At 45.3% G+C, this 24214-nt stretch overlaps 1 protein-coding gene across 9 annotated transcripts in view; it reads left to right on the top strand.

Moving 5' to 3' along the window:
- Positions 1 to 24214, top strand: part of TBC1D1 (TBC1 domain family member 1) — a 226012-nt gene that overhangs the window by 73539 nt on the left and 128259 nt on the right. The window contains exon 1 of one of the 9 annotated variants that reach the window (XM_025887692.2): positions 1153 to 1591. The exons of 6 other annotated variants lie outside the window; for them this stretch is intronic. In XM_025887692.2, coding sequence (XP_025743477.1) covers positions 1562 to 1591 — 30 coding nt within the window. In that variant the 5' untranslated portion in view covers positions 1153 to 1561. Of the gene's footprint in view, positions 1 to 1152; positions 1592 to 15542; positions 15741 to 23130; positions 23206 to 24214 lie in introns of those variants that run through there. 2 more of the 9 variants (XM_073891529.1, XM_073891530.1) reach the window with 2 other exon arrangements.

Below are 24214 nucleotides of genomic sequence, written 5' to 3' on the forward strand. Positions count from 1 at the left end.
TTAGAACTCTTGGCTTTCCCCCTGCACCCTTTCTGAAGGAGAAACAAAAAGATGACATCTCCCTCACCCCCACGACACTCTCCTCTTGGCAGTCATGTCCGTGTGTAATCCCCCTTGCCTTGTGCGTGGACTGGATTTATTTCCTCGCATTTTAATGAATAGAATACAGCAGAAGTTTTGGGCTGTCACTTCTGAGATCAGTTTATAAAATGATTTCCTTCGTGGACATATGCTCTTTCTTGGATCATTTGTGCTGGGGGATGTGAACTGCCATTTTATGAGCAGCCCTATAGAGAGGACCACTTGATGCAGCAAGAACCTGAAGTCCGGAGTCCAACAACCTGCAAGGAACAAACTGTGTGAGTGAGCTTGGAAGTGTATCCTTCAGCCCCATTCCAGTTTTGAGATGGCTGCCGCCCCAGCCGACAGCTTGAACCCAACCTCAAGAGAGACCTTGGGCCAGAGCAGCCAGCCAAGAGGCTCCTGGATTTCTGACCCACAGAAACTTGTGTTTTAAGCTTCTCAGTTTTGGGGTAATTTGTTATGCAGCACTAGATGATACACCCACCTAACTCAGATGCCGGACATTTGGAGATGATTAGAATGTTCTGTTGGCCTCTCTGAAAATACCGCACAACGTAACAAAAGGAAACAAGCAAAATTCTTGCGCGGGGGTTGCTATTTGGCCTGATGAACTAACTCAGTGAGTGGCTCCACGTGACACATGTATTTTACACATTGGCTGTTAGACCTTTGAACATTTTTTTTTCCCCAACGTGTAACTCTAGGGTGCTTTGAGTTAGAAACCTACCTTAACCTTTGTAGCTATAAACTGACTACACTGCCTTATCTTGCCCTGGGAGAGAAGAAAACTGGTGAAATCAAAATTTCTCACGTGGGCTGAAAGCTGCGGGCTGGTAAGAGCCGGAGCTTCTCCCCTTCCCCCCCCCCCCAATAGCTTAGTTTTCTGACTCCAAGAAAACCACCTTTGATTATATAAAGGTATTAGGGGCTGGGGAAACACTAGTCCTTTTGTTACCAGCAATCTCAGAGCCTTTAGAAAGAAACGCGGTGGGGGTGGGGGTAACCCCGGTTAAGTTGGGCGGGCTTTGTGTTAGCTCAACTCTGGGGCTTTTATCAAACCTAAGAGAGAGGAATTCCTAGTTTTCTTCAAGTTGTTCGACTCCTCTTCCAGGAGCTGCGCAGCCGGGGACACCCCGGACGCGGGCGAGCCCCGCGCGTCCCAACTTCCCGCCCCGAGCCCAACGTGGGGGTGGGGTCGGCGGCGCTCCCTCCCCTCCGCTTCCCTCCCCTCCCCTTCCCCGCGCTCTCCCCACCCACTTCCCTTTCTCGGCCGGCCGGGCAGCCCTGCGGGCGCGACCTCTCCGGGCAGTGCCGAGCGGGGAGGAGCCCGCCGCCGCTGCCGCCGCCGCCGCCGCCGGCGGAGCAATGCCCGCGCCCCGCCGTGCCCCGAGTCCGCCCTCGGCTACCCGCAGCCTCACGGGCCGGCGGCGGGAGTGAGCGGGAGCGACGGGTGAGACGAGCCGCCGCCCGGCCCGCGATGTCACCATTGTTCAGCTGGGTGGCCAAGGTAGGCGGCGTCGGGGCAGTGTCGGGCCGGCGCCCGTTACCGTTAGCGGACGGTGCTGGGAGCCGGCGTCCGGCGGGCGCGGTTCTGGGCACATTTGTAACCGTCGGGCCGTGTGGGGGTCCGGAGCGCGGGGAGCGCCCGCGGCTCGGGGTGGGGGTTGGGGGAGCGGGGGTCTGACTGTGCCTGGACTGCCCGCGGCGGGGGTCGTCCCGCTGCCTGGGGACAGCGACCGGAGCGCTGCGGGCGCCGCTGGGGTCGTTTCCCGGGCGGTTCTCATTCATTAGTCGGCCGAACGGGCCAGGTGGCGTCACGTCCTTCTCACGGATGGGGAGAGTGAGGCCCGACGCCCGGACCCAGGTGTTCGCACCTGGCAGCCGGCTGCTTCCCTTCCCCCGCAGCCCACCGCGCGCCGCCGCCCCCCCGCGGGGTGTTGCCCCCCCCCCCCCCCCCCCGCGGCTGGACCTTGTGTGGCATCCTCCTTGAGACAGGTTTGAGCTTGGGTGGTCAGGGATAGGGTGCTGCGGATGCCAAAAGGCTGGAATGGGTGCACATAGAGGGTATCTGTCCTTTGTTTTAAACTCCCTGATTATTTAAGGGTTCGGTGGTGTTTGTTACGAATGTAAATTCTTTCTATTTCCATAAAGTTTTGTTTTCAGAACATTAGCGCTTTCAGAATAACTGAGCCCTAAATCCCTGCCAATTTCACTATTGCTAAAACGAAGGGATTGGAGTAGATTTCTAGAGTTCCCACCGGTTGGAGAACGTGGAATTATTTTTATATCTCGCGGAGTACCGGGCGTTTGGGTGTTTTGAATGATGCATCCCTCGCAGCCTCTAAAAGGCCGGCAGGACAACAGGGTACCTTTCTCACCCCACGGACTCCTCTTGCTCCTGGCGTTTGGCAGGTTGAGTAATAAACTCCTCTTGGGAGAACCCGTTAGCCATTATGTGACCCTTGACAAATGATAATTAGGTGGTGGTTATATCTGCTAGTTATGCAGTGCTTTTAGAGTGCTGGTTTTAAAATACCCGTTCGTGAGCCACATAAGGCTTTGCCTGTCATTTAAGTGCTAATAAAATGGAGACACAGAAACCAGATTAGTTATTAGGCACTGTATCCTATCATCTCATCCTCACCAGAATTTTCGCTTCCTGAAACACAGCTGTTGGTAAATGAAAAAGTTTTGAATCGTAGTTTTGTATTGAAAAAAAGAATGATAATGTGCAGATTTTCTGGTTTGAAGTGATAGCTAATTAGCTTTTATAAATAATGCTAAATTTAAAAAGTGATGTTAGTAGTTTAAAAAAAGTAATTCAGGGTGTGTTGTCTGATTATATTTTAGTTTAGGTTGAGGATTTGAGTCTACTTGTGTACTGTTATACTTTATACTGTAAGGCCAAAGGGAGAAACCAAAAAACCAGTCTATTTTCTTTTTTACTCCAAAATCAGTAAGAAGTCTAAAAAAAAAAAAAAAAAAACAGAAACAAAACCCAAGAAACTTATTGCTTGTACTGTTTTATGGTTTTACTTACTTTTCCAAAACATATTTAATAAAGATGTTTTTCACTGTAGGAGTGAGGTGGACTTTTGTTCACGTTGGCCTAGCAGATGACAGTGAAAACACCAAGCTTTAATAAAGCTTGCTTTATTAAAAAACAAACAACCGAGAAAACAAAACAGTAAGGACTTCTGCAAGGATTGTCAGCTTTCTCCAACTGGCAGGACTTTTGAAAAGTTTATTTAAATGAACTGTATGTCGATAACTTCATCTAAATTCTGAATCATGTTATTCCAAAGTTATTTAAACTACAGAACAAAACTATGAAATGTTTTTGGAGCACATTTATCAGTTGTCAGCAGAAAGTGTAGTTGTTTTATATTTCATTTCTGCTAGGTGGTGTGCAATTATAAATTGCCTCCTGAAATTGATTTTTATAGACAGCATGTTCTGTGAGTTTTTAGAATATGAAATTATTTAAAAGTTCTTTTCTTGGGGTTGTAGATGATAAGAATGACTTTCTAGGGAACCTGATTTGCTTTACTGCTAAGAGATAAGGCATCAACACAGGTGGCATTATAAACGAGGGAATATTTTAAAGGCAGAAACAGGAGATGCAAATAAGACACACAATGTGCATAATCCCGAAGTACATTTATATTTGACTTTAGAATGGCCCTTCAAGAATACATAAGTGAATATGAGCACACACCTCACACAAACACTTGTACATCTAATTGCTGTTCTATATTGACCTTTGCAAACTGTGGCTCAACACCTAGTAGGGAAGGAGAAAGGGGTGTGGACATCACTTGGTGCAGATGGATACCTGAACAGGATTTGTTTTTCTTGGGTGCTGCATTAATGTATGAATATTGAATATGTAGAGTGAGCAATTTCATGGTGTAGGAATAGAGCCCAAAGAATTTTATGTTAAAAAAAATTATGAAGATGCACTTTCTTTTAAGTTGGACATGGCCTTGGAACAGTAGGGCAGGTGTGCATTGTATTACAAATGGGGCAGGTTTTATAGAGATAGGATTTCTTGATTAGTCTTTCATTGGGGCACGTGAGTTTTTACGTAGATTACAAATAAAAAATTTCTCAAACATCGTGATTTTTATACTAAACCCACAGATGTCTCTAGTCACCTGGCAGTTTTGAGTATTTCTGTTGATTACTTCTGTGTCTCCCATACATCAGTTAGTGAAGACTGCTATACAGAGCCGCCAGATAACTTTCTAAATTTATTTGGATTCGCATCTGCCTGTAAAGATACTGGCTAAGACTCTGGGAAACACTATGGAGGTTCCTCAAAAAGTTGAAAATAGAACTACCCTACAACCCAGCAATAGCACTACTGGGTATTTACCCCAAAGATACAAATGTAGTGATCTGAAGGGGCACGTGCACCCCAGTGTTTATAGCAGCAATGTCCACAATAGACAAACTATGGAAAGCCTATATGTCCATCAACAGATAAATGGATAAAGAAGATGTGGTATGTGTACACACACACACACACACACACACACAAAATAGAATATTATGCAGCCATCAAAAAATGAAATCTTGCCATTTGCAATGATGTGGATGGAACTAGAGGGTATTATGCTAAGTGAAATAAGTCAGAGAAAGACAAGTGTCATAGGATCTCACTGAAATGAGGAATTTGAGAAACAAGACAGAGGATCATACGGGAAGGGAGGGAAAAATGAAACAAGACGAAATCAGAGAGGGAGACAAACCATAAGAGACTCTTAATCTCAGGAAACAAACTGGGGTTGCCAGGATGGAGGGGGTGGGAGGGATGGGGTGGCTGCGTGATGGACATTGGGGAGGGTATGTGCTATGGTGAGCGCTGTGAATTGTGCAAGACTGATGAATCACAGACCTGTACCCCTGAAACAAATAATACATTATATGTTAATAAAAATAAATAAATTCTACGGTCCATCACACACACACAAAAAAGACACTGGCTAAGATTATTGCTAGCATCTCAAAGTAGTGGATTTTAAATATATATGTTATTTAATCAGGTAAAATGGAAGATGAGCCTAAATATATCCACATTTGCTGTGTTTTCAAATTCAAGTGCAGTTTTCTGTAGTTTATGCCTTGTATTTTCCAGTGCTCATGTTTTCACCAGATGTTATTGGGTATACCTTTGGTGTACCAGGTACTGTTGATGCCCCGAAGGAGTTAGTTCAGTTTGCACAATAGGCTTATCCTTTACTTATATATTTTCTAAAGATTTTATTTATTTATTTGTCAGAGAGAGCACGAGAGCACACGAGCACGCACAAGCAGAGGGAGCGGCAGGTAGACCAAGAAGCAGGCTTCCTGCTGACCAAGGAGCCCGATGTGGGACTGGATCCCAGGACCCTGGGATCATGACTTGAGCCGAAGGCAGACGCTTAACTGACAGCCACCTAGGTGTCCCTAGGCTTGTCCTTCAAAAAGTGCACACTAGGGGCACCCGGCTGGCTCAGTGGGTAGAACATGTGACTCTTGATCTCGGGGTTGTGAGTTTGAGCCCCATGTTGGGTGTAGAGATTACTTACAAGTCAAATCTTTAAAAAAAAAATAGAAAATAATAAGTGAAGCTTTGTAAGCCAAATATTTAAAAATGCATTAGGTAAGGGATCCTTTTGTAAAACAGTCACTAACATTTTATGTGAAACCAGGTTTTTCATATTTTAGCCTTGCTGAAAACATAGGTTTATAGCAATTATTCATTCAACAAGTCATTTAAGAAATGTGTTCAACACAGATATTTAGTGAGCACCTCATATATGCCAGGTACTGTTTGAGGAGTTGAAGATTTAGCAATGACCAAGGTGGACCAGGTCCCTTTTTTCATGGAGCTCAGATTCTGGGGGGGGGGGGTGCTGCACAGAACCCAACAAGGAGATAAAGAAGGGCTGCAGGAAACCGCAAAGGTAAGCAAACCTTTGTTTTTCTTGGGTGCCGCCTAAGTGCCAGGGAGAAAAGTAAGCAAGGTGCTTGGTGGAGAGTGACTAGGGGCTGGGGTGGCAAGGAGGCAGCAGTTCATCTGGGGAGTAAGGGCGCTGGACATGTGCCTGGCAAAGAGAACAGCAGGGACCAGGGCCTGGAGGTGGCTCAGGTGGGCATGTTAAAGCAGCGGGAAGAAGGCAGGCGTGACGAATCTGGTGAGCTGGGCCCGAGTTGTGGGCCCTAGTTGGGGAGGGGCAGTCTGGGCCAGGCCCTTCAGGGTTCTGTAGGCCCAGGACGGGGTTTGGATGTATTTGCTTTAAGTGCAGCTGGAAGCCATTCGAGGGCATGAACCTGAGGAGCGCTGTGGGCTGATGTGTACATACCTCGGGCAGAAGCAGAGAGAACTTAGGCTGTTGTGTTTCAGGCAGGGGGTGATAGTGGTAGCCTGGTATTAAACAAGGGACACCTGTGGAGACATAATTGTTCTTTGTCTTCTGAGGTGATGTGACCAGGTGGCTTTGCTATCTTGTATGAAACTGGTGCAAATGACCGAGGAACTAATTGCGTCTGTGTTGAGTACAACTTGCCCTTGGTTAGCTGCCTCTAAAGGGCAGGCCTTTCGGGCCCAGCTGTGTCCCGATGCCAGTCTGGTTTGTTTACCTTTGCGGTTTCCTGCAGCCCAGAGCAGCCCACCTTGCGTGCCTCTGGCTGCCTGGGCTGGCCTGCTGACGGGCACACGGCAGCCTTCCTGGAAGGCGCGCATCTGCCTGCACCTGGTGCTTAGGCAGCGGGTCCTCTGCTTGCCTGTGCAAGTCAGTTCCGTGCCAGTGTGCCCTAGGTTAATGTGATGAATTATTTAAAAGTATAACAGTATTTTTTTTTCCGGCAAACTTATATTATGTTTAATTAGTGTATGTTTGAGTTTAATAAAGAGGGGAGAACTCCTTGTCCTAATCAAACCATTCCTTGACTTTGAAAAATGTGCTGCCTCTTGCTGAGCGAAGCTGGCGTAGCCCGGACCAGGGTTTCGGCAGGGCTCCCATGGAGCCTGTTTGTTTGCTTGTTTGTGGCAGCCTGTCTTTGGGAGCTCCAGTTGCTTAGAGGAACAACACGCACCATGGGCAGGAATAGAAACCCTGCCTCATCCACAGCACAACAGTGAGCTCAGAGTAGATCTCATTAATGACAAAAAAGCAATTCAGTTTTTTCCCCTAAACAAATTCCCTAAACTGATCTTAACCTATATATGTCTCAGCCTTGGTCTGTTTCTGACTATCTAAACCCTTCTCATCCTTCACCCCCTTCCCGAAGCTTCTCTGTGTATTCATTCATTCATCAGAGGAATATACTAAATGGGGTAGAAAACAGCCCCTAAAGCATTTCCTCTGCCAGGAGGATAGTGCTATAGCCCGGAGCATGGGGGAATAGGGAGGGACTCTTGCTCCAGTCTGAAGGGGGCTGAGGAGTTAGCCCGGGGAGATCAGGGTGTGCCAGGTGGTTAGAGTGGCACGTACAAAGACCTGGAGGCACATTGGAGAAGCCTCAGTCCCAGGCTGGCTGGAGAATCTGTTGCAGGGAGCAGAAGAGGAGGCTGGATGGGTGAGTAGCCGCCAGAATGCACATGGCATACGGACCCCTTCAGAGAGGCTGGCATTTGATCTCAGGGCAGTGGGCCCCCCCCTAGAGACCAAAGCTGATCTTTCCCCAAATTCCTGTAGCCGTGTAGTCCATTCTGTATGATGCCTTGTGTTGCGGTTGTTTAATTCTTTTATCTCCTCTACTAGCCTGTAAACTCTAAGAAAACAGGGGTGGTGTGGTCTTACGTACTGGTGCGTACAAATCACTTGGGCATCTCATTAAAATATAGTTCTGCTCTAGTAGGTCTGGATGGAACCCCAAATCCTGCATTTCCAGTACGCGCCCAGGTAACGCTGATGGTCTGGGGACCGTACTTTGTGTTGCAAGGTTCTCTGTATTTTCTGTTACACCTACTATTAGACATAGGAGTTGCTTATAGTTTTTTGGAACAAATACCATGATTTCAGATTAGTCACTTGTATCTGGGAGGATGGTAGTGGAAATAGGTGTCCCATGAAATAAAACCTAAAAAATTAACCTTGAAATGGAGTGTTTGGGGAGTAGGAGTGGAAGGAAAATTTTGCATTGCATACTCTTGTACCTTTTAAAAAATGTCAACACTTTATGTATTAACTATTCAGTTTATCAAATTTAAAAAACACTTTGGCCTTTTCTCTTTTTCAGTGTGTTTAACTTTGCCTGAGATACCATTAGGATATTATAATAGACTAGGAATCAGATTATTATTGAAAAATTGACTCAAATTGCCCTCCTGTCTTTTCTTTTTTATTTTTTTAAAAGATTTTATTTATTTGAGAGAGCGAGAATGAGAGAGAGAGAGAGAGCACATGAGAGGGGGGAGGGTCAGAGGGAGAAGCAGACTCCCTGCTGAGCAGGGAGCCCAATGCGGGACTCGATCCCGGGACTCCAGGATCATGACCTGAGCTGAAGGCAGTCGCTTAACCAACTGAGCCACCCAGGCGCCCTGTCTTTCTTTTTTAATAGACCGAATTTTTAAGAGCAATTTTAGGTTCACAGCAAAATTGAGCAGGAGATACAGAGAGTTCTCATATACCCTCTGTTCCCACACATGCATAGCCTTCCCCCTTATCAATATCTCCAACCATTTGTTACAGTTGATGCACCTGCGTTGACACATTATCTTGGCAAGTCCCAAGTGTGTGCTACAGGTCATTCCTGGTGTTGTACATTCTATGGGTTTGGACAGAAGTATAATGGCATGTATTTTTACTACCACACAGAATAGTTTCACTGCCCTAAAAATCCTCTGTGCTCTGCCTGTTCATCTTGTCTTCCCTCCCCAACCCCTGTCAACCACTGTTCTTTATAGTTTTGCCTTTTCCAGAATGTCCTATAACTGGAATCATGAAGTATATATCCTTTTCAGATTGGCTTCTTTCACTTAGTAATGTACATCTAAGTTTCTTCTGTATCTTTTCATGGCTTGGTTGCTCCTTATAGCTCTGAACAACATTCCATTGTCTAGATGTACCATTGTCTGGAAGGGCGTCTCATTTGCTTCCAGGTATTGGCAGTTATGCATAAAGCTATAAACATTTTTGTGCAGGTTTTTGTGTGGGTGTAAGTTTTCAGCTCCCTTCAGTAAGGCTGGTGACATCAAGAAGACTGATTGCTGGATTATATGGTAAGAATATGTTTAGTTTTATAAGAAGCTGCCACATTGTCTTCTAAAGAGGGTGTACCATTTTTGCATTCCCACCAGCAATGAATGAGAGTTCCTGTTGCTCCATGTCTTCGTTAGCATTTGGTGTTGTCAGTGTTTCAGATTGTGGCCGTACCAATGGGTGTGTAATGATATCTCATTGTTACTTTAATTTGCGTTTCCCTGATGACATAATGTGGAGGCCCCCCCTTCCTTTTGATTGTTAACTTTTAAGCAGTAGAAATAATAAATTTGTCCTTTTGAATTTTATTTCATAATATATGGTGGTATTTATTAAATATATAATAAAGTTATAGAAAAACAAAAATTTAAATGGCTATATTTGTATATTTATACTTAAGTATCTTTAATTTTTCCATTCTCTCTTTTACCTCTGATTTTGCTATTCGGAGCATGAAACAGCCGTTTACATCATTTTGTTAGATTTAAAAAAAGACATGATGGAAGAGAATTTCTTTAGCTTTTATGTACTTTGGTACTTCTTTTGCAAATTTTTTTTATATCCGTCATGTGTTATAATGGGATTAGACTGCTAGGCCTTATTCATTTACTTTGGTTGAGCTTGGCTAAGTTAACCTCGAGTCTTTCTCATCTAAAAAATAATGTATTCCCTATTCATCTTTTTAGAGATCCTGTTTTAAAATTGAGTAATGTCAAAATCTGCATGGGAAATTGTGAAGATCATCTGCAAGTGTAAACTCTTTGAACATGGTTGAGTTCACAGTTTGTCAGCGGTTTTTGTGCAAATGTGGTGTAGGCATGAGGATCCAGAGATGAGCAGGACATGGGCCCAGCCTTTGAGCAGCTTGCAATTTAACAGGGAGAGGTCCACCTGTGAAGATGATTTAATGAAATTATACAGATGTGTGCACAGGGAATCACTCAGCTAGAGGTTCGGGGAGATTTTTTTGAGTGTATGAGATCTGAGTTAAGTCTTTTTTTTTTTTTTTTTAAGATTTTATTTATTTATTTGACAGAGAGAGAGATAGCAAGAGCAGGAACACAAGCAGGGGGAGCGGGAGAGGGAGAAGCAGGCTTCCTGCCAAGCAGGGAGCCCAATGTGGGGCTTGATCCCAGGACCCTGGGATCATGACCTGAGCCAAAGGCAGACGTTTAACGACTGAGCCACCCAGGTGCCCAGGTCTTTCTTTTTTTTTTTAAGATTTATTTATTTTAGAGTGTACACCTGCAGTCATGAGTGTGGGGGAGGGGCAGAGGGAGAGAGAATCCCCAAGCAGACTCCCCACTGAGCACAGAGCCCGACGCGGAGCTCAGTCCAGGACCCCGATATCATGACCCAAGCCGAAACCAAGAGTCGACTTTCTAAAAAGTTTGCTTGTCTATTAGCATATTGTATTTCAGAATACCTTATTTAATCACCCGACTGTTTATGTGTGTATTTCAGAGTAGGTCCAGGTACCTGCAGGGAAACAAAGAAAGGAAGCATGAAGATGAGCAGTCCACTGGGGTGGGTAGAGATCCTGTGATATGTGAGGGGTGTCATAAATGCTCAACAGCCCCGGAGGCCTGACCAGTGGTGTGAGCTGTGAGTAGGAAAAAACCAGGGCCCAAGTATTTGAAGAGAGTGGAAGTTGCCCAAGTGCAGTGTGGTGACACAGCTCCCTAGTGCTGGGCTCCTGTGACCTGCTGATTCACTTCTCACTCTGTTTCCTGGAGGGCGTCCTGTGGGAGATAGGGTAGGTGTGTATAATGTGTCTCTTCTCTACTAGGGGAGATTGAGTTTGTTCAGAGAAACATCATTTGCAAAGCGGAGAGAAAACTACATTAGTGTTAATGCAACTGTGGAAAGGAAGAGATGACTGTGTTTCTGAGCACTTGATACGTGCCAGCCGTTGTGTGGAGAGCAGTCAGCTTCCAAATCATCATGGGGGGGCTGTTATTCCCTCCTGCCATTTCTTTGGGAAAATGCGATAAACAAGTTCAGAGAGGTTGGGTCATTTGTCAGAACTATTTAGATTAAAGCTTGAGTTGTCTGACTGTAAATGCACGTTTTATCTCTTGTACCTGTTTCATCCCTGTAATAAAGGGATTACAACACATGTTCAAGATAATAAAGGCAAGGGTGGTCAGAACTTAAAATATTTTGTCCCACCAAGAATTTGAATTTTTCTTCTTCCTTAGGTGAGAGGCATAAAATGTCCACCTAACTTGCTTTTAAAAATCGGTGTATAAGAGTGAAGTTACACCAGAAGGGGAACTACAGTTTTTAAAAAGCCTGAATTTTTCATGATGTTCTTTGTTAGGGAGGGAAGAGAACAGGGAGTAAGAAGAAAATCACTGGAAGATTGCAGATTGGTCAAGATTGGCGGGGAGGCTAGGCGCAATTAAATGATGGACCAAAGAGGTCAGTTTTGAGATGACCATGACCATAGCCTGATTTTTAATTTTCTTATTGACTTGAGTTGTGGGCCTTAGAGTATTATCACTTATTATCTGATATTTTTCTTAGAGCACCATGGAAGCATGTTTTTAGCCTCTCTGGGAAATTCTTTTTGTTTAGAGACTATTTTGCATAGGCTCTCCAGAGACTCCTGCCACAGTGGACATTTTTTCAAGCCTGGGACAGTACACAAGACTGGAAGTTAAAGGCTTGGGTTGGAGGTCCCTCCAGTTTGCTGTTTAACCATGGCTGGTTGCCATGGGGGTGAGGATTATTGCCCTGCTGCCATCAGATAGTCTTGTGTGGGTGTCACATGAGATGATGTAAGTGATGTGAGCCATTAAAGCACTTTTTAGGATAAGCTTGTCTAGGAAGCAGGGTGGGTGTAGCCATTAAATTTCCTGACTTAAGTTCTACTTCCCTGGGCCTCCGTCCTTGATCTGTAAAATGAGAACGTAGTGTTGAATGATCGCTGTAATTCTCAATTTGGACTCTCTATTACTGCAAGTTGGGCCAGTCATCTCAGATTGTCCACCTCTGATAAGGAAGAGAGGGCCCCTGGAGCCGCTGGGACACCTCCTCTCTCCACGTGTCCCCACTGGAGCTGTGACCACAGACAAGTAAGTCCCTTCTCTGCCAAGGACGAATGTGCTCATCCACAAAATGGGGATGGTGGCTGTCCTCCAAGCTGTGGAGGACTTACCCGCATAATGTACTTAGAATAGTGCCCAGCTCCGATGAAACGCTTAATAGGGGTGAAGCATCGCCATCCTCCTCATTTAAGTTAGGGGTGGAGGCGACCTTTGCGGTTGCTTCGTTCTCTTCCCTATTTTCCAAGATGAGAAATAGAGCCCTCCAGAGGTGAGGTGGCTTTCCCAAAGTCAGAGTGAAGATTAAGGTATTCTGATTCTTCTTAGCCCAGAGTTCTTTATGTCACCTTGTAGTTGCTATGATATTTAGAATCTTTGTTTTTTATCACATTCTGCATGAATTAAACATAAGCCCTGGTTCACTAGTATGGAACAAGAGCAAAATGCTTTCGTCAGGCCACAGGTAATTTAGATCAGATAAGGGGAAAATGGGGCAGAGAGAATTACCCCGGCCTCTGCCACCGGCCCCCCCTCCCCCGTGTGACCTTGCCTGAGGTCACAACTTCACCTTGTTTTCCCCTTCCCTAAGATAGAGGTGGGGAGTAGCTGCCTGGCCATTTCTGAAGTCCTTTTCATTTCTCAAAATACTGTGAAGAATTTCTTCACTGCCAGGGCAGTAAGTGCAGGAAATAGTGTGCCAACCAAAGATGTAGATTCTCCAATTTTGGAAAACTTTAAAAATAGGAAGGAAGTTTATTTGTTTAGCCGAGTTCATAATTGTAGGCCTGCCGAAGGCAGAGAATTGGCCAAATGGTATTTTGCGGAAGTTCTTTCTACAGGGTGGGCCTAGAGGAAATCAGTCATTAGGTGAAAATAAACTCTAAGGTCTGTGAGACAATGTTTGCTTAGAGGGATTTACATAGGTCTATTTTTTTTTAAAGATTTTATTTATTTATTTGACAGAGAGAGAGATAACAAAAGCAGGAACACAAGCAGGGGTAGTGGGAGAGGGAGAAGCAGGCTTCCCGCTGAGCAGGGAGCCCGATGCAGGGCTCGATACCAGGACTCCGGGGCCATGACCTGAGCCGAAGGCATATGCTTAACCATCTGAACCACCCAGGCGCCCCTACATAGATCTATTGTGGTGGTCACTATTGTGTCAGGTTTTTTTCCTATATGTGTAAGTTTCTTAAGTTAAAATATTAAAGATTTAATTGTAAAGTTTGATTTCAGAAACACAAACCAGAAGCCTGCTTATGAGTAATGAGTAATATCAGACCAAAGTTTGATTTTGTCAATTCTGTAGTGTCTAAACTAGCTGCGATTGGGATCTCTGGGTGTCCCCCCTACCCCCCCGCCCCGGGGGGAGAGAGTTCAATGTGCTAGACCACCAGAGCACACACTTCTGTCTTACTATTTTGCAGTTGCCACACCGTCTAGGGTAGTTTTCTGGTACTCCAGACATCTTGGCCAAGAAATTCAGCTTCTTCAAGTGCTGCGTTGGTCACGATATATTAATTGTGCATCTTCTCTGTCTCAGGCACTTGGGACACACATGCCAAGAGGAGAAAGGCACAGTTGGTGCCCGTCTGGTGAGGGCTGGTGTTGGAGGCTGCTAACACTGTAGGCCTGGGGTAACGCGGCCTGAGGGAGAGGTACAACCTCCGAGCAGCCTTTGGTACACAGAGGTTATCACTTTCTGCGTGCAGTGACTCCCACCTGACCGTCTCATGGTTGTATTCGTCAGCAGGGATGGTCAGGGCTGATGATACACTTGTAACTTCAATATCGTCTTTCTCAAAAACATTGCTTTCAGTTTGGGAGCCAGTAATGTGGGTTGGGTGTGGGTATTCAGAAGGTCTACAGTGTCCTGGAGTACCTCTCTGCAGATTTTGGGGGGCTTTTTCGGTCCAGCAGTTTTTTGCTCCGATCCTAATTGAATAGAGAGGCAGTGGAGCCCACCTGGCTCTTGTGTGTGGGAGAGAGAGGGTAATTCTGCCCTCCGGCCCCTCATGCAGACCCCTTGATGGGCACTGGAGTCCTCACGTTCACACAGTGCCTGCTCTTAAACTTGGAAGTGCAGATCCACTAAGGCTTGTGAGTCGGAGATACTAGAAATCTGGGCACTGGCTGGTGCCCTGGTGTTTTTGTTTTTGGGAGTCTTTTTTTGGTGTGTGTTTTAATTTAATGGACTTAGGAGCTTTAATCTAATAAGGAAATTTTAAACCGAAGACTTTATTTCCTTCTAGGTAAAAGCAAATCGTGGGGACCTGGTATGGTCTAGAAAAAGAGTCTTGAATGGGGAGATCTGGTTCTGTGCAGCCTGACTGACCAGATGCCAGTTGGTCCAGCCCTCTCAGGTTCTGTTTCCTGATAAAATGAATGGCTTGAGAGTGCCTGGGTGGCTCAGTCGGTGAAGCATCTGCCTTCAGCTTAGGTCATGATCCCAGGGGTCTTGGGATCGAGCCCTGAGTTGGGCTCCCGGCTTGGCAGGGAGTCTGCTGCTCCCTCTGCCTCTGCCTCTCCCCCTGCTTGTGCTCTCTCTCTCGCTATCTCTCTCCCTGTGTCAAATAAATAAATAAAATCTTTAAAAAAGAAAAGAAAATGTCAGGATTCAGAGACTACAATTCCCACTTGGTAGGTGGAGTTCTTGTTCCTTGATTGTAGAATTAATCAGGAGTAGATCAGAGTTCAGTTACAGCAAGTCACTGAAACTTCTCGACACACATTAGCCATTCCCTTGGCATGGGAAAAACAACCAAGCTTTGAATACGTTGCTCACTGCAGCTCTTGGCTGGAGCAGCAGTCTTTATCTCTTGTCAGCCTTGGTTTCGGTGTTGGCTCTCTAGGAATGTTCCTGATTGTAAAATATCTTGTATCGTGAAGATGAAGTTAGCCCCCCACTCCCGACACGTGGGGGAGCCTGAGCCAGAGAAGGAACTGTGCTTTCAGCCTCTGCTTGGTGGGAACCACTGACTGACTGCTCCGCCAGCCCACGAAGGTGGGTGGAAGCAGGTGCCCGTCTTTAAGTGAAGCCCGAAGCCTGGGCGTTGACAGTCTGACTCTGAGCAGTGTGGACTTGCTCCGTCTGTCCCGTGCTCGAATCTCCGCGAGGGATGCTCAGCATTCCTCAGGAAATCCATACCATAGCACATAGCTTTAATTGAAAGATTTTTATATTTGAAGCAGAAATCTCTCTCCCTTTGTGTCTCACCCCTTTGCTTTCCCATTTATGAGAGAGGGCGCTAATGCCTCTTCCCCAAGACAGATTTGCAAAGGCTTCCTCTTGTCCCCTTCCCACACTGCAGGCCCTGGTCTCCATGGAATTGCCAGCACCTGTGACGCTTACTGCTGGCTGCTTCTAAAGTCTACTAAACCCGAAAGCGACACTTCTGTGTGGTCCAGTCAGTGGAAGGTTGGTGAGGCTGTGTCCCCTTCCCCCCTTAATGTAAGGATGACATTTCTCCTAAGGCCGTGGGCTTTTTGTTCCTTTTCATTCTTTTGGTTTCCAGGCCATTCTGCTGGCTTATCCTGAGCTTATATGGTCAACTAAAATCCGTAAATCTTTCTCACATGAACTTTTGGCAAGCTGGGTCTGCTCCATGGGTACTTACTTCCCCGGCTGAAGTGTTTGGTTTTTTGTTTGTTTTGTTTGTTTTGCAATTTACAGACTTAACATATGTTCCTGATGTTGGGATTTTTTTTATTTTTCAGGTTTTCATTCTATATTCTAATTTATTTTTATAGAATAGTAGAATTTTGGAACTGGAAGTGATTTTGAGAGTACGGCAGCTCATTCCCTTCAGTGTGACACGAGTAAACCACCTTAGGGAAACTGGCCATGGGGGTTTGGTTGGGTGCTAGGACAAAAATCAAGGTTTTCTTTCTCACACGCTAGGAAGGTAGGGTGGGCCAGGGAGGAAGAGATGTTAGCTGAGGGCTAGGCACTGGTCATGAATGCAGGCTTGGGCTACTTCATTTATTCTGTGTGCAATTTTATACTTTCATTTTTGTCTTGTGTGTTTTTATTGATTTCCTTCATCTCTGAAAGCAGGAAAAGTATTAGCCACTTTGCTTTTGCAGAGTAGGATAGAATCTGAGTTTTATAAACATGTATTGAAGTTATCTCACATTTATAACTTCTGAGAGAGTCAAGGAGCAGCAAATAGTATTGTTATTGTTACAGTTGGTATTACACGAAGTTAAAATATGTTAAGTGGAAAATAGATTAGATTGGTTCTAACTAATATCCTTTACTGGCCAAAGTTCTGATTTGCCTGTTGATCAAGCTGAAAGAAAAGGAATGACCGCTTGGTGAGGAGAGTTTATTTCAAGGTAAAACGATATGAGAGAAAAGACCTATTTCTACTACTGATCTGATTCCTGAACATAGGTGATAGGTTTTATTCAAGAATGCAGTCCGTGTTCTAAAGGCTAGTGTGGTGTGTTCAAAAATGGTAAATAATTGGTTTATTTATGACACCCCAGATTGTGATGGAGTCTGGCCATCATGCTTTAGTAAGTTTAAATTTCAGACATTTGCTTGGCAATTGCCATGGACCTCAGCGATGCCGGTGACAGGGCGGTGACAGGGTTGCGACCGGGATGCTGTGTGTGCTGGAGCAGGTGGTATACTGCACAGAGGCGGGGCCTGAGATCAGCCCACACCTGGCTTACTGGAGTCTACCACACACGGGTTTGAGTATGCGACGGGGAGGACAGAGTTTTGGCCCTGAATAATTTGAATGGTGCCTTGAAAATGGCACCGTAAATGTGAGTGGTAACCTATGCTATAAATGATTTTGTGTTTAAAATTAATACTGCTGTTAAGGGGATTCCATACCGTGCCCACAAGTGTCATAATTTGAATTACATTCACTTTACTGCAGTTCCTAGGAAGTAGCAAGAATATTTGTTTCGTTAAAAGGTTAATGGTTATCTAAACTCAAGTTTGAACTGTATGCTTCATAAAATAGACCAGTTCTTACTATTATAACAATTTGGATTTAAGCTAAAATTTTTGCCTTAAGTAATTACCTAGGCATATAAAAGGACAGTCTTTTGAATATTGCTTTTAGACTGTCATCTGAAGTTTTTAGTTTCTATAGATGTTGATGTTTATCTTTCAGATTGTATTTCATGACTTAAAGGCTTTTGCAGGTTACGTAGTGACACATTTGGGGCCACTTAGAAATGTATGCCATTTCACTTGTACTATTGAAATAATTTATCATATATTTACAATGATGATATTTTTTTCCCTCCACTCCAAATAATTTTGTCCCTGAAAGCCCTAATAACAGTAGCCCGTAATCTCTAAAATTTCTTAAAGTTTAAGAAAAATGTACTTTTTAAAAAATGAAAAATAATCTTTAAGATTACAAAAGCAATACATGAAAGTTATAGAAAAATAACCTGCTGATAAGCAAAGATAACAAACCACCACATTCCTGCTACCCAGAGACTACCACGGGCAGCCCCTCTGGATCTTTGTATGTCTTTGGCTGAAAATAAGTAGGAGAAAGAGCTGCTCTTGAACACACTCTACATTTTTTTCAGTCTGTCAGAACTGGAGGCCAGAACGCCCAGGGGACTGGGCGGTGGGCAGGTAGGGACCCCGGTCAAGCCCCAGCACACCGGGGCTTCTCGGTCCTCACTGTTTCCAGTGCTGGTGGGACAAGGAAGCGGCCTGGAAAAGATCGAGAATTTGGGAATAAATACTAGACTGTAATCTGTGCTCAGGTTTCTGGAGGTTTCTTGCCCCCGTGGGTGGGTGGGTGAATCTGCTAACCTGTTGGCTGTCCCATCCAGGTGGTTTTGTGCTCTTGCCGCTGTGTTACCGTCTGGTTGTGGTTGCCTTACCCCCTTCCCTGCACGTGCATGTGCCGCCGCTGCCCCAAGTGCAGGAGGCCAGGGAGGAGGCCGGTGCTCTGCCTGCTGGGCCCTTCATCACTCATCACGTGGTCTGGAGGTGCCCTGAGTGACTCCCTCAGCATTCTGCGGCTCGTCGTCCTCCCCTCCTGCTGTGGCCCCCCAGCCCCTCCTGCTGTAGTCCTGTAGTCCTCCGGAAGGCACGTGGGCCCAGGCCCCCCTGCCCCACCTGGGGGCTTGGCGGCGGCCTGGGCAGGCTGGGTGCCGGGCCTCTCCTCCCACCTGCCTGCTCTCCAACAGTGGGTCCTCTGTTCACCTGGTGAGTGAGCTTGCTGTGGCCCCCAGGGCCTCCCTCGCCTTGTTTCCTAACTAGTGTCCCTTCTCAGTCCCCACTCCTGGTGGTGCCGCATTCATGTAGAGCCCCGGTGCCCAGCGCAGATCCCGATCCAGAAGAGAATGCATTTCTGTAAAATGGACATGTTTTTCTCAGAGGCTTGAGGGGAGGATTCAGTGAGCTTATCTGTGTGAAGCACAGTGTCTGGCACAGTTCGTGCCCGTAAGTGGTGTTAGTTCCTGAGATGCTGTATGAACTCGATGCAAGTGAAGGTGTCCGAAGTTTGGCTTTTCCTCCTGACAGTGAACATATGATTATATGAAATGCTGGGGTCTCTACCTGATTTTCTCTACCTGATTTTAGGTAGGGTTAGAAAATAAAGCCCTTTTATTGTTTCTTTCATTTCAATTTAGAGTTTACCTACAGCACTTTGGTGTATTTTCAAGTAAATACGTTTCAGTTGAGGTTAATTAGTATTACAATATCCACTTTGAACATTAAGGTGGAAAAATAGAAAATTGCCATTTATTTTCCTCTCACATTCAAGTTGTGTGTTAAGTAAATGCTCTGACAAGGTTTGCATGGTCCACTCAATGAATTAGACACTGTTCCACCTCTACCCAAAGTGTGATGTGGAAAACAGACTCAGTGTGTTTACCTATGTGACAGCAGAGGGCCAGGTTCCATGGGAACGGAACAGAGGAGGTGTTTGAACTGGAACTGGAAGAATGGGCAGATGGTAGTGGAGAGTTGGTGGAGGGACATTCTAGAATGAAGGCTTCTCTGCCTGCTTACAGTTGTCAAATGTGAGCTGCAACCCAAATAAGTTTCCAGAAATGAGAATTCAAAGGTATTTATTTTGTCACATTTTTCCTCTTCTCTCATTGGCAGGGATAATATAAAGTTTATAGTAGAAAATAATTTTCCATCTGTTTGTTTATTAGACTAAATTGTCATGTTCAGGCACTAACTGGGCAGTAAATCACATCAGACTTAAATTGAGTCTTAGTAACATTTGAAAAGAGTTGTAATGTTTTTATGTTGATGAAGAATTTGCATTATGTAGAAATTAATTCCATAACTCTAACCAATGGGCACTTGAGTTTCACTCAGTTGAAATTTACTCTCCATACTGATGGCATCATTCCATTTTAATTTCTCTTTGTAGATTTTGATGGCTATAGCTTCTGGTGCAGCTTTCCCATTTTCAGTTGGATTTATGTTTGCATTGGCATGGTGTGATGGCTTTGTTGCATTATTCATATATACAATATATACACACTGTGGCCCCGAGAGAGATGCCTGGTGGTGATGGTTATATTATCTTTGAGTTAGTTGTATGTACCTGGTTTCCCTTGCTCCCTGGGCTTCCTTTAGTCCATGGGTCCTTAACATGGGATCTGGGGTGGGGGATGGGGTGGTCCATGAACTAGGGAAGAAAATTCCATCTTTATTTTTACTAAATTCTAACTAAAATTTAACAATTCCTTCAATTATGAATGCGGTCATCAAATGCAGTAACGTTAGCAGCTTCCATGACAGTAACATCAATAAAATCAATAATTTTCATATTGCATTACAGTAGTTATACATTTTTTAAAAAAATTTCTTTGTTTAGGGACACCTGGATGGCTCAGTTAAGTGTCTGCCTTCCCAGGGTCCTGGGATCAAGCCCCAAGTTGGGGCTCCCTGCTCAGCCAGGGGTCTGCTCCTCCCTCTGCCTCTGCCTCTATCCCGTCTTGTGCTCACTCACACTTACGCACGCTCTCTCGATTTCTCACTCTCAAATAAAATCTTTAAAAAAATTTCTTTGTTTATTTGAGAAAGAGAGTGCATGTGGTGTGCACGTGCAAGTGGATGGAGGGGCAGAGGGAGAGAATCCTCAAGCAGACTCCCCACTGAGTGCAGAATGTGGGGCTCGATCTCATGACCCTGAGATCATGACCTGAGCCAAAACCAAGAATCAGATACTTAACTGACTGAGCTACCTAGACGCCCCTACAGTAGTTACACATTTCTAAAAAATAGTGTGGATGCTCATCGTTACTTTGAATTACAACATTCGTTTGACTTACCTCTAGATCTTGTCAAATATAGTAATAAGCAATACTGTATCATAATTATTTGGGTAATTCCCTTTTAGTATAATTATTTTGTATTCCCTTGTGTTCTATTTTGTACATTTGAAAACTTTATTCTGAGAAGAGACCATAGGCTTCACTATGCTTGTCTGGGACACAAGTTTAGGAATGTCTGCTTCGGTCCCTGGGATGCATTTGGAAGAAGAGCATGGCAGCATTTGCTTAGGGAGGATTGGTAGGAATGTGGGATATGTAACGAAAAGCTGAGATAGTGGCTCTCCCCCGAGAGGCCCGCCAATCCCATAAGTCTTGCCTGTTGCCCTAGCCCACAGCAGTACCCAGTTCAGCACAATCTCAGTAGCTCTACTGGTCGTTGTAACACATGCGTACTGCAACAAAGGAAGGGTTAAACTTCATTCTCTGTAGTCCTTAACTAAAATACACTAAATGATTGCCATCTAAAGATGGTGAAAATAAAAATAGCTTAGGTATTTAAAGGGGTCAGCCTTCAGCTGTCTAGAAATAATCCAAAAGGACTTAGTCCCACTGTTTCTGGTTTACTATTTTTACAGCATTTGTTCTTCTGCAAATACTTGTTGTTTGCATACACTCATACATTGTGTTGGAGATCTTACAGATTTATCATGGTTCTCTTCTAAGATCTTGAGATATTTGTCATCACTTAAAAACCTTGAAGTCACTAAATTTTTCTTTTCTTTTTAAAGATTTTATTTATTTGAGAGAGTGAGCGCACACACGGGGTGGGGGCACAGGGGGACAGAGAGGGAGAGAGAATCTCAAGCAGACTCCTTGCTGAGTGTGGAGCCTGACGAGGGGCTTGATCTCAAGACCCCGAGATCATGACCTCAGCTGAAACCAAGAGTCAGATGCTCAACTGACTGAGCCACCCAGGTGCCCCACTAAATTTTTATTTTGAATTGCCATCATACATTGAGCAAATTTATCGAGAACTTGACTGTGTGCCAGGCACTGTCATAGGCACTTTGAGCTATATCAGTGAACAAAATAGACGGTAATTCTCTCTTGGAGCAGACATTCAGGCGTGCAGGTGTCTTACGCTCTGAGGTTTGTAGAGCTGTTCTGCAGGCTAGAGAAACTGCTTGCCACCCACAGACCTGTGTATTTTTTAGGTAGTGGTTTCCCACTCTGTTTCTGTGGGTTATTGTGATGTACCTCAGGGCTGGCTGAAGGAGGGGAAGGGAATGTTCTGCTTTTCCAGCTCCATGGTAATCAGCATTCCTGCTTTTACATGTTTGGGATTGCTGGAAGGTTGGGGGTGGGGTGAGGTAGGGGAGAGTTCTGTTGCCTACTGGATGTGTGGAAAGATGGTCAGAGTCTTGATGTGATGGGCATTATCAGTTGCTGGTTGGTATAGAATAAATTTTTGGTTCTGTACTGAAAGGCAGTTGGAATAATAGCAAGCCTGTTGCCTTTAGGTCCTGTTACTTAAGTGATAAAAAAATTTTTTTTAATGGCTTAATACAACCATTTATTACGTATGTGGTTTTGTGGGTAAGGAATTTGGGAAGGGCTCTGCTGGGCAGTTTGTCTGCCTGGCTTCCTGTGGGGCAGTGAGGTCTGGATGATTCCTTCCCAACATGGCATCTTTGCTCAGGTGTCTGGTGATTCAGTGGTCCTGGGCTTCTCTTGCTGTCCAGCTGGGGCCTCAGACCTCAGGGCTGCTTCATGTGGCTTGGGCTCCTCAGGTTCTGTCACTTTCATAGGGAGTTGATCTTTTCTTACTTTGTAAACATGAAGGGAACAGCTAGCAGTTATTGGGAGTGAATAAGTGCAAGGCTTTATACTAACAACTTCCACGTTTGTTGTTTAGTTTATCCTCCAAGCCTCCAAGGTAGCTGGTAATATTCCATTTTGATAGAAGAGGAGCCTGAGGTTCTAGGAAGTGGGTGACCTGTCCAGAATTGCACCTGAAATTGCAGAAGCTGGAGCCTGTGTCCGAATCTCCGGTTATAGAACTTCCCTGAGGATCTGTCTGTGGAGTAGATTCAAGGCTGCAGCTGCGTAGGAGTTGGGGCTGCCTTTCTCCTCAGAGCTGTGACCTGCTGCAGTGAGAGTTCATCTCCGTCTTCTTAGAGGCTATTCTGTTTCGGTGTCTGCTCCTAGAGGGCCCGTTCCCTGCAGTGGAATGCTTCTCTGCCGTCCGGCAGGCAACACTGGGTTCATTCTCACAGCTTCCACCTCCCCCACATTCACCTCCCTCCCATCAACGTGCACACAAACACCATACTACTCGGAAGCAACAACTAGCGTTACAGGCAGTTTTGTTTTTAAAAGATTTTATTTGAGAGAGAGAGAGCATGCGTGAGAGAGGCAGGAGGAGGAGAGAATCTCAGGCCGTCTCCACGCTGAGTGTGGGGCTCCATCCCAGGACCCTGAGATCATGACCTGAACTGGAACCAAGAGTCAGATGCTTAACCGACTGAGCCACCCGGGTTCCCTGGGCTCCAGGCAGTTTATGCGAAGGATGGGATGCTCATCACACATTTGCCAAAATGGCGTGTTGGGCAGAGTTCCTGGAAGCTGCCATCAGGCTTATGGCAACTGGATCCTGCGTAGGTTTATTTTTTATTTTTTAAAATTTTTTGGGTATTCCTGTATATACAGTGTTTCAGTGAATGGAATTGATGCTGTGGTTATCAGAAAGGAGTGAAATGGTTCTCTAGGGAGTGATAGGTCCCTGCAGTATGTCCATGATGATAAAAGTTAGTTGCAGAACACTGATCCCCCACACATTTTTTTTTTTTTTTTTTGATAAAGGAAATTAGCATTTAGCATAGGCAAAGAACCATATGTCAGAAAAAACAGACTATTAACTTATTTCTGGGCTTGGGAATATATGGGCAACCTGATATGTTTCTGTATTTTTCTTTTACATGGATGTGTATTAAACTTATAGAAATAAAGATGACTAAAGAATGCATTCTGCTGCCATGTTTACAGAGGCTGTTTTACCGGGAAGTGGTTTTACATGGTCCTTGAGGTTGGCCCCCCCCTTTTTTTTTAAAGATTTTTATTCATCTTTGACAGAGACGCAGTGAGAGAGGGAACACAAGCAGGGGGAGTGGGAGAGGGAGAAGCAGGCTTCCCGCCGAGCAGGGAGCCCGATGTGGGACTCGATCCCAGGACGCCGGGATCATGACCCGAGCTGAAGGCGGACGCTTAACGACTGAGCCACCCAGGCGCCCCGAGGTTGGCCCTTTCACAGCTAGGTGAGATACCACAGCCTGACCAGGGCGTTGATGGGGCTCGGCCGAGGGCCCTGACCTCAGCCCCTGGAGGGGAGGAAGAGGCAGGGGCAAGGTGTTCCTCCTCTCTGGCCCCTCTCTGTAGGAACCTGCCTGCGCCATCTTGACCTCTCAACTCAGCCTGGAGAAGTACGCCCGCTTGGCCCAGAGGCACCGTGCCTGGTGCTGACTGGGAGCCAAGGCCCTGAGGGAGGTGGGCGGGCGGGCAGAGTGCACATATGTGAGAGGAAGGCATCACAGAGGGGAAAATAGAGTTTTATTTTCCTGTTAAAACAAGGGGACAGGGAGGGGAAGAATTCCAGAGCAAAGCCTACAT

This window comes from Callorhinus ursinus, unplaced genomic scaffold (genome assembly GCF_003265705.2).
Source record: "Callorhinus ursinus isolate GAN/ISIS: 27379988/994484 unplaced genomic scaffold, GSC_fseal_2.0 scaffold4, whole genome shotgun sequence".
Lineage (NCBI taxonomy): Eukaryota > Metazoa > Chordata > Mammalia > Carnivora > Otariidae > Callorhinus > Callorhinus ursinus.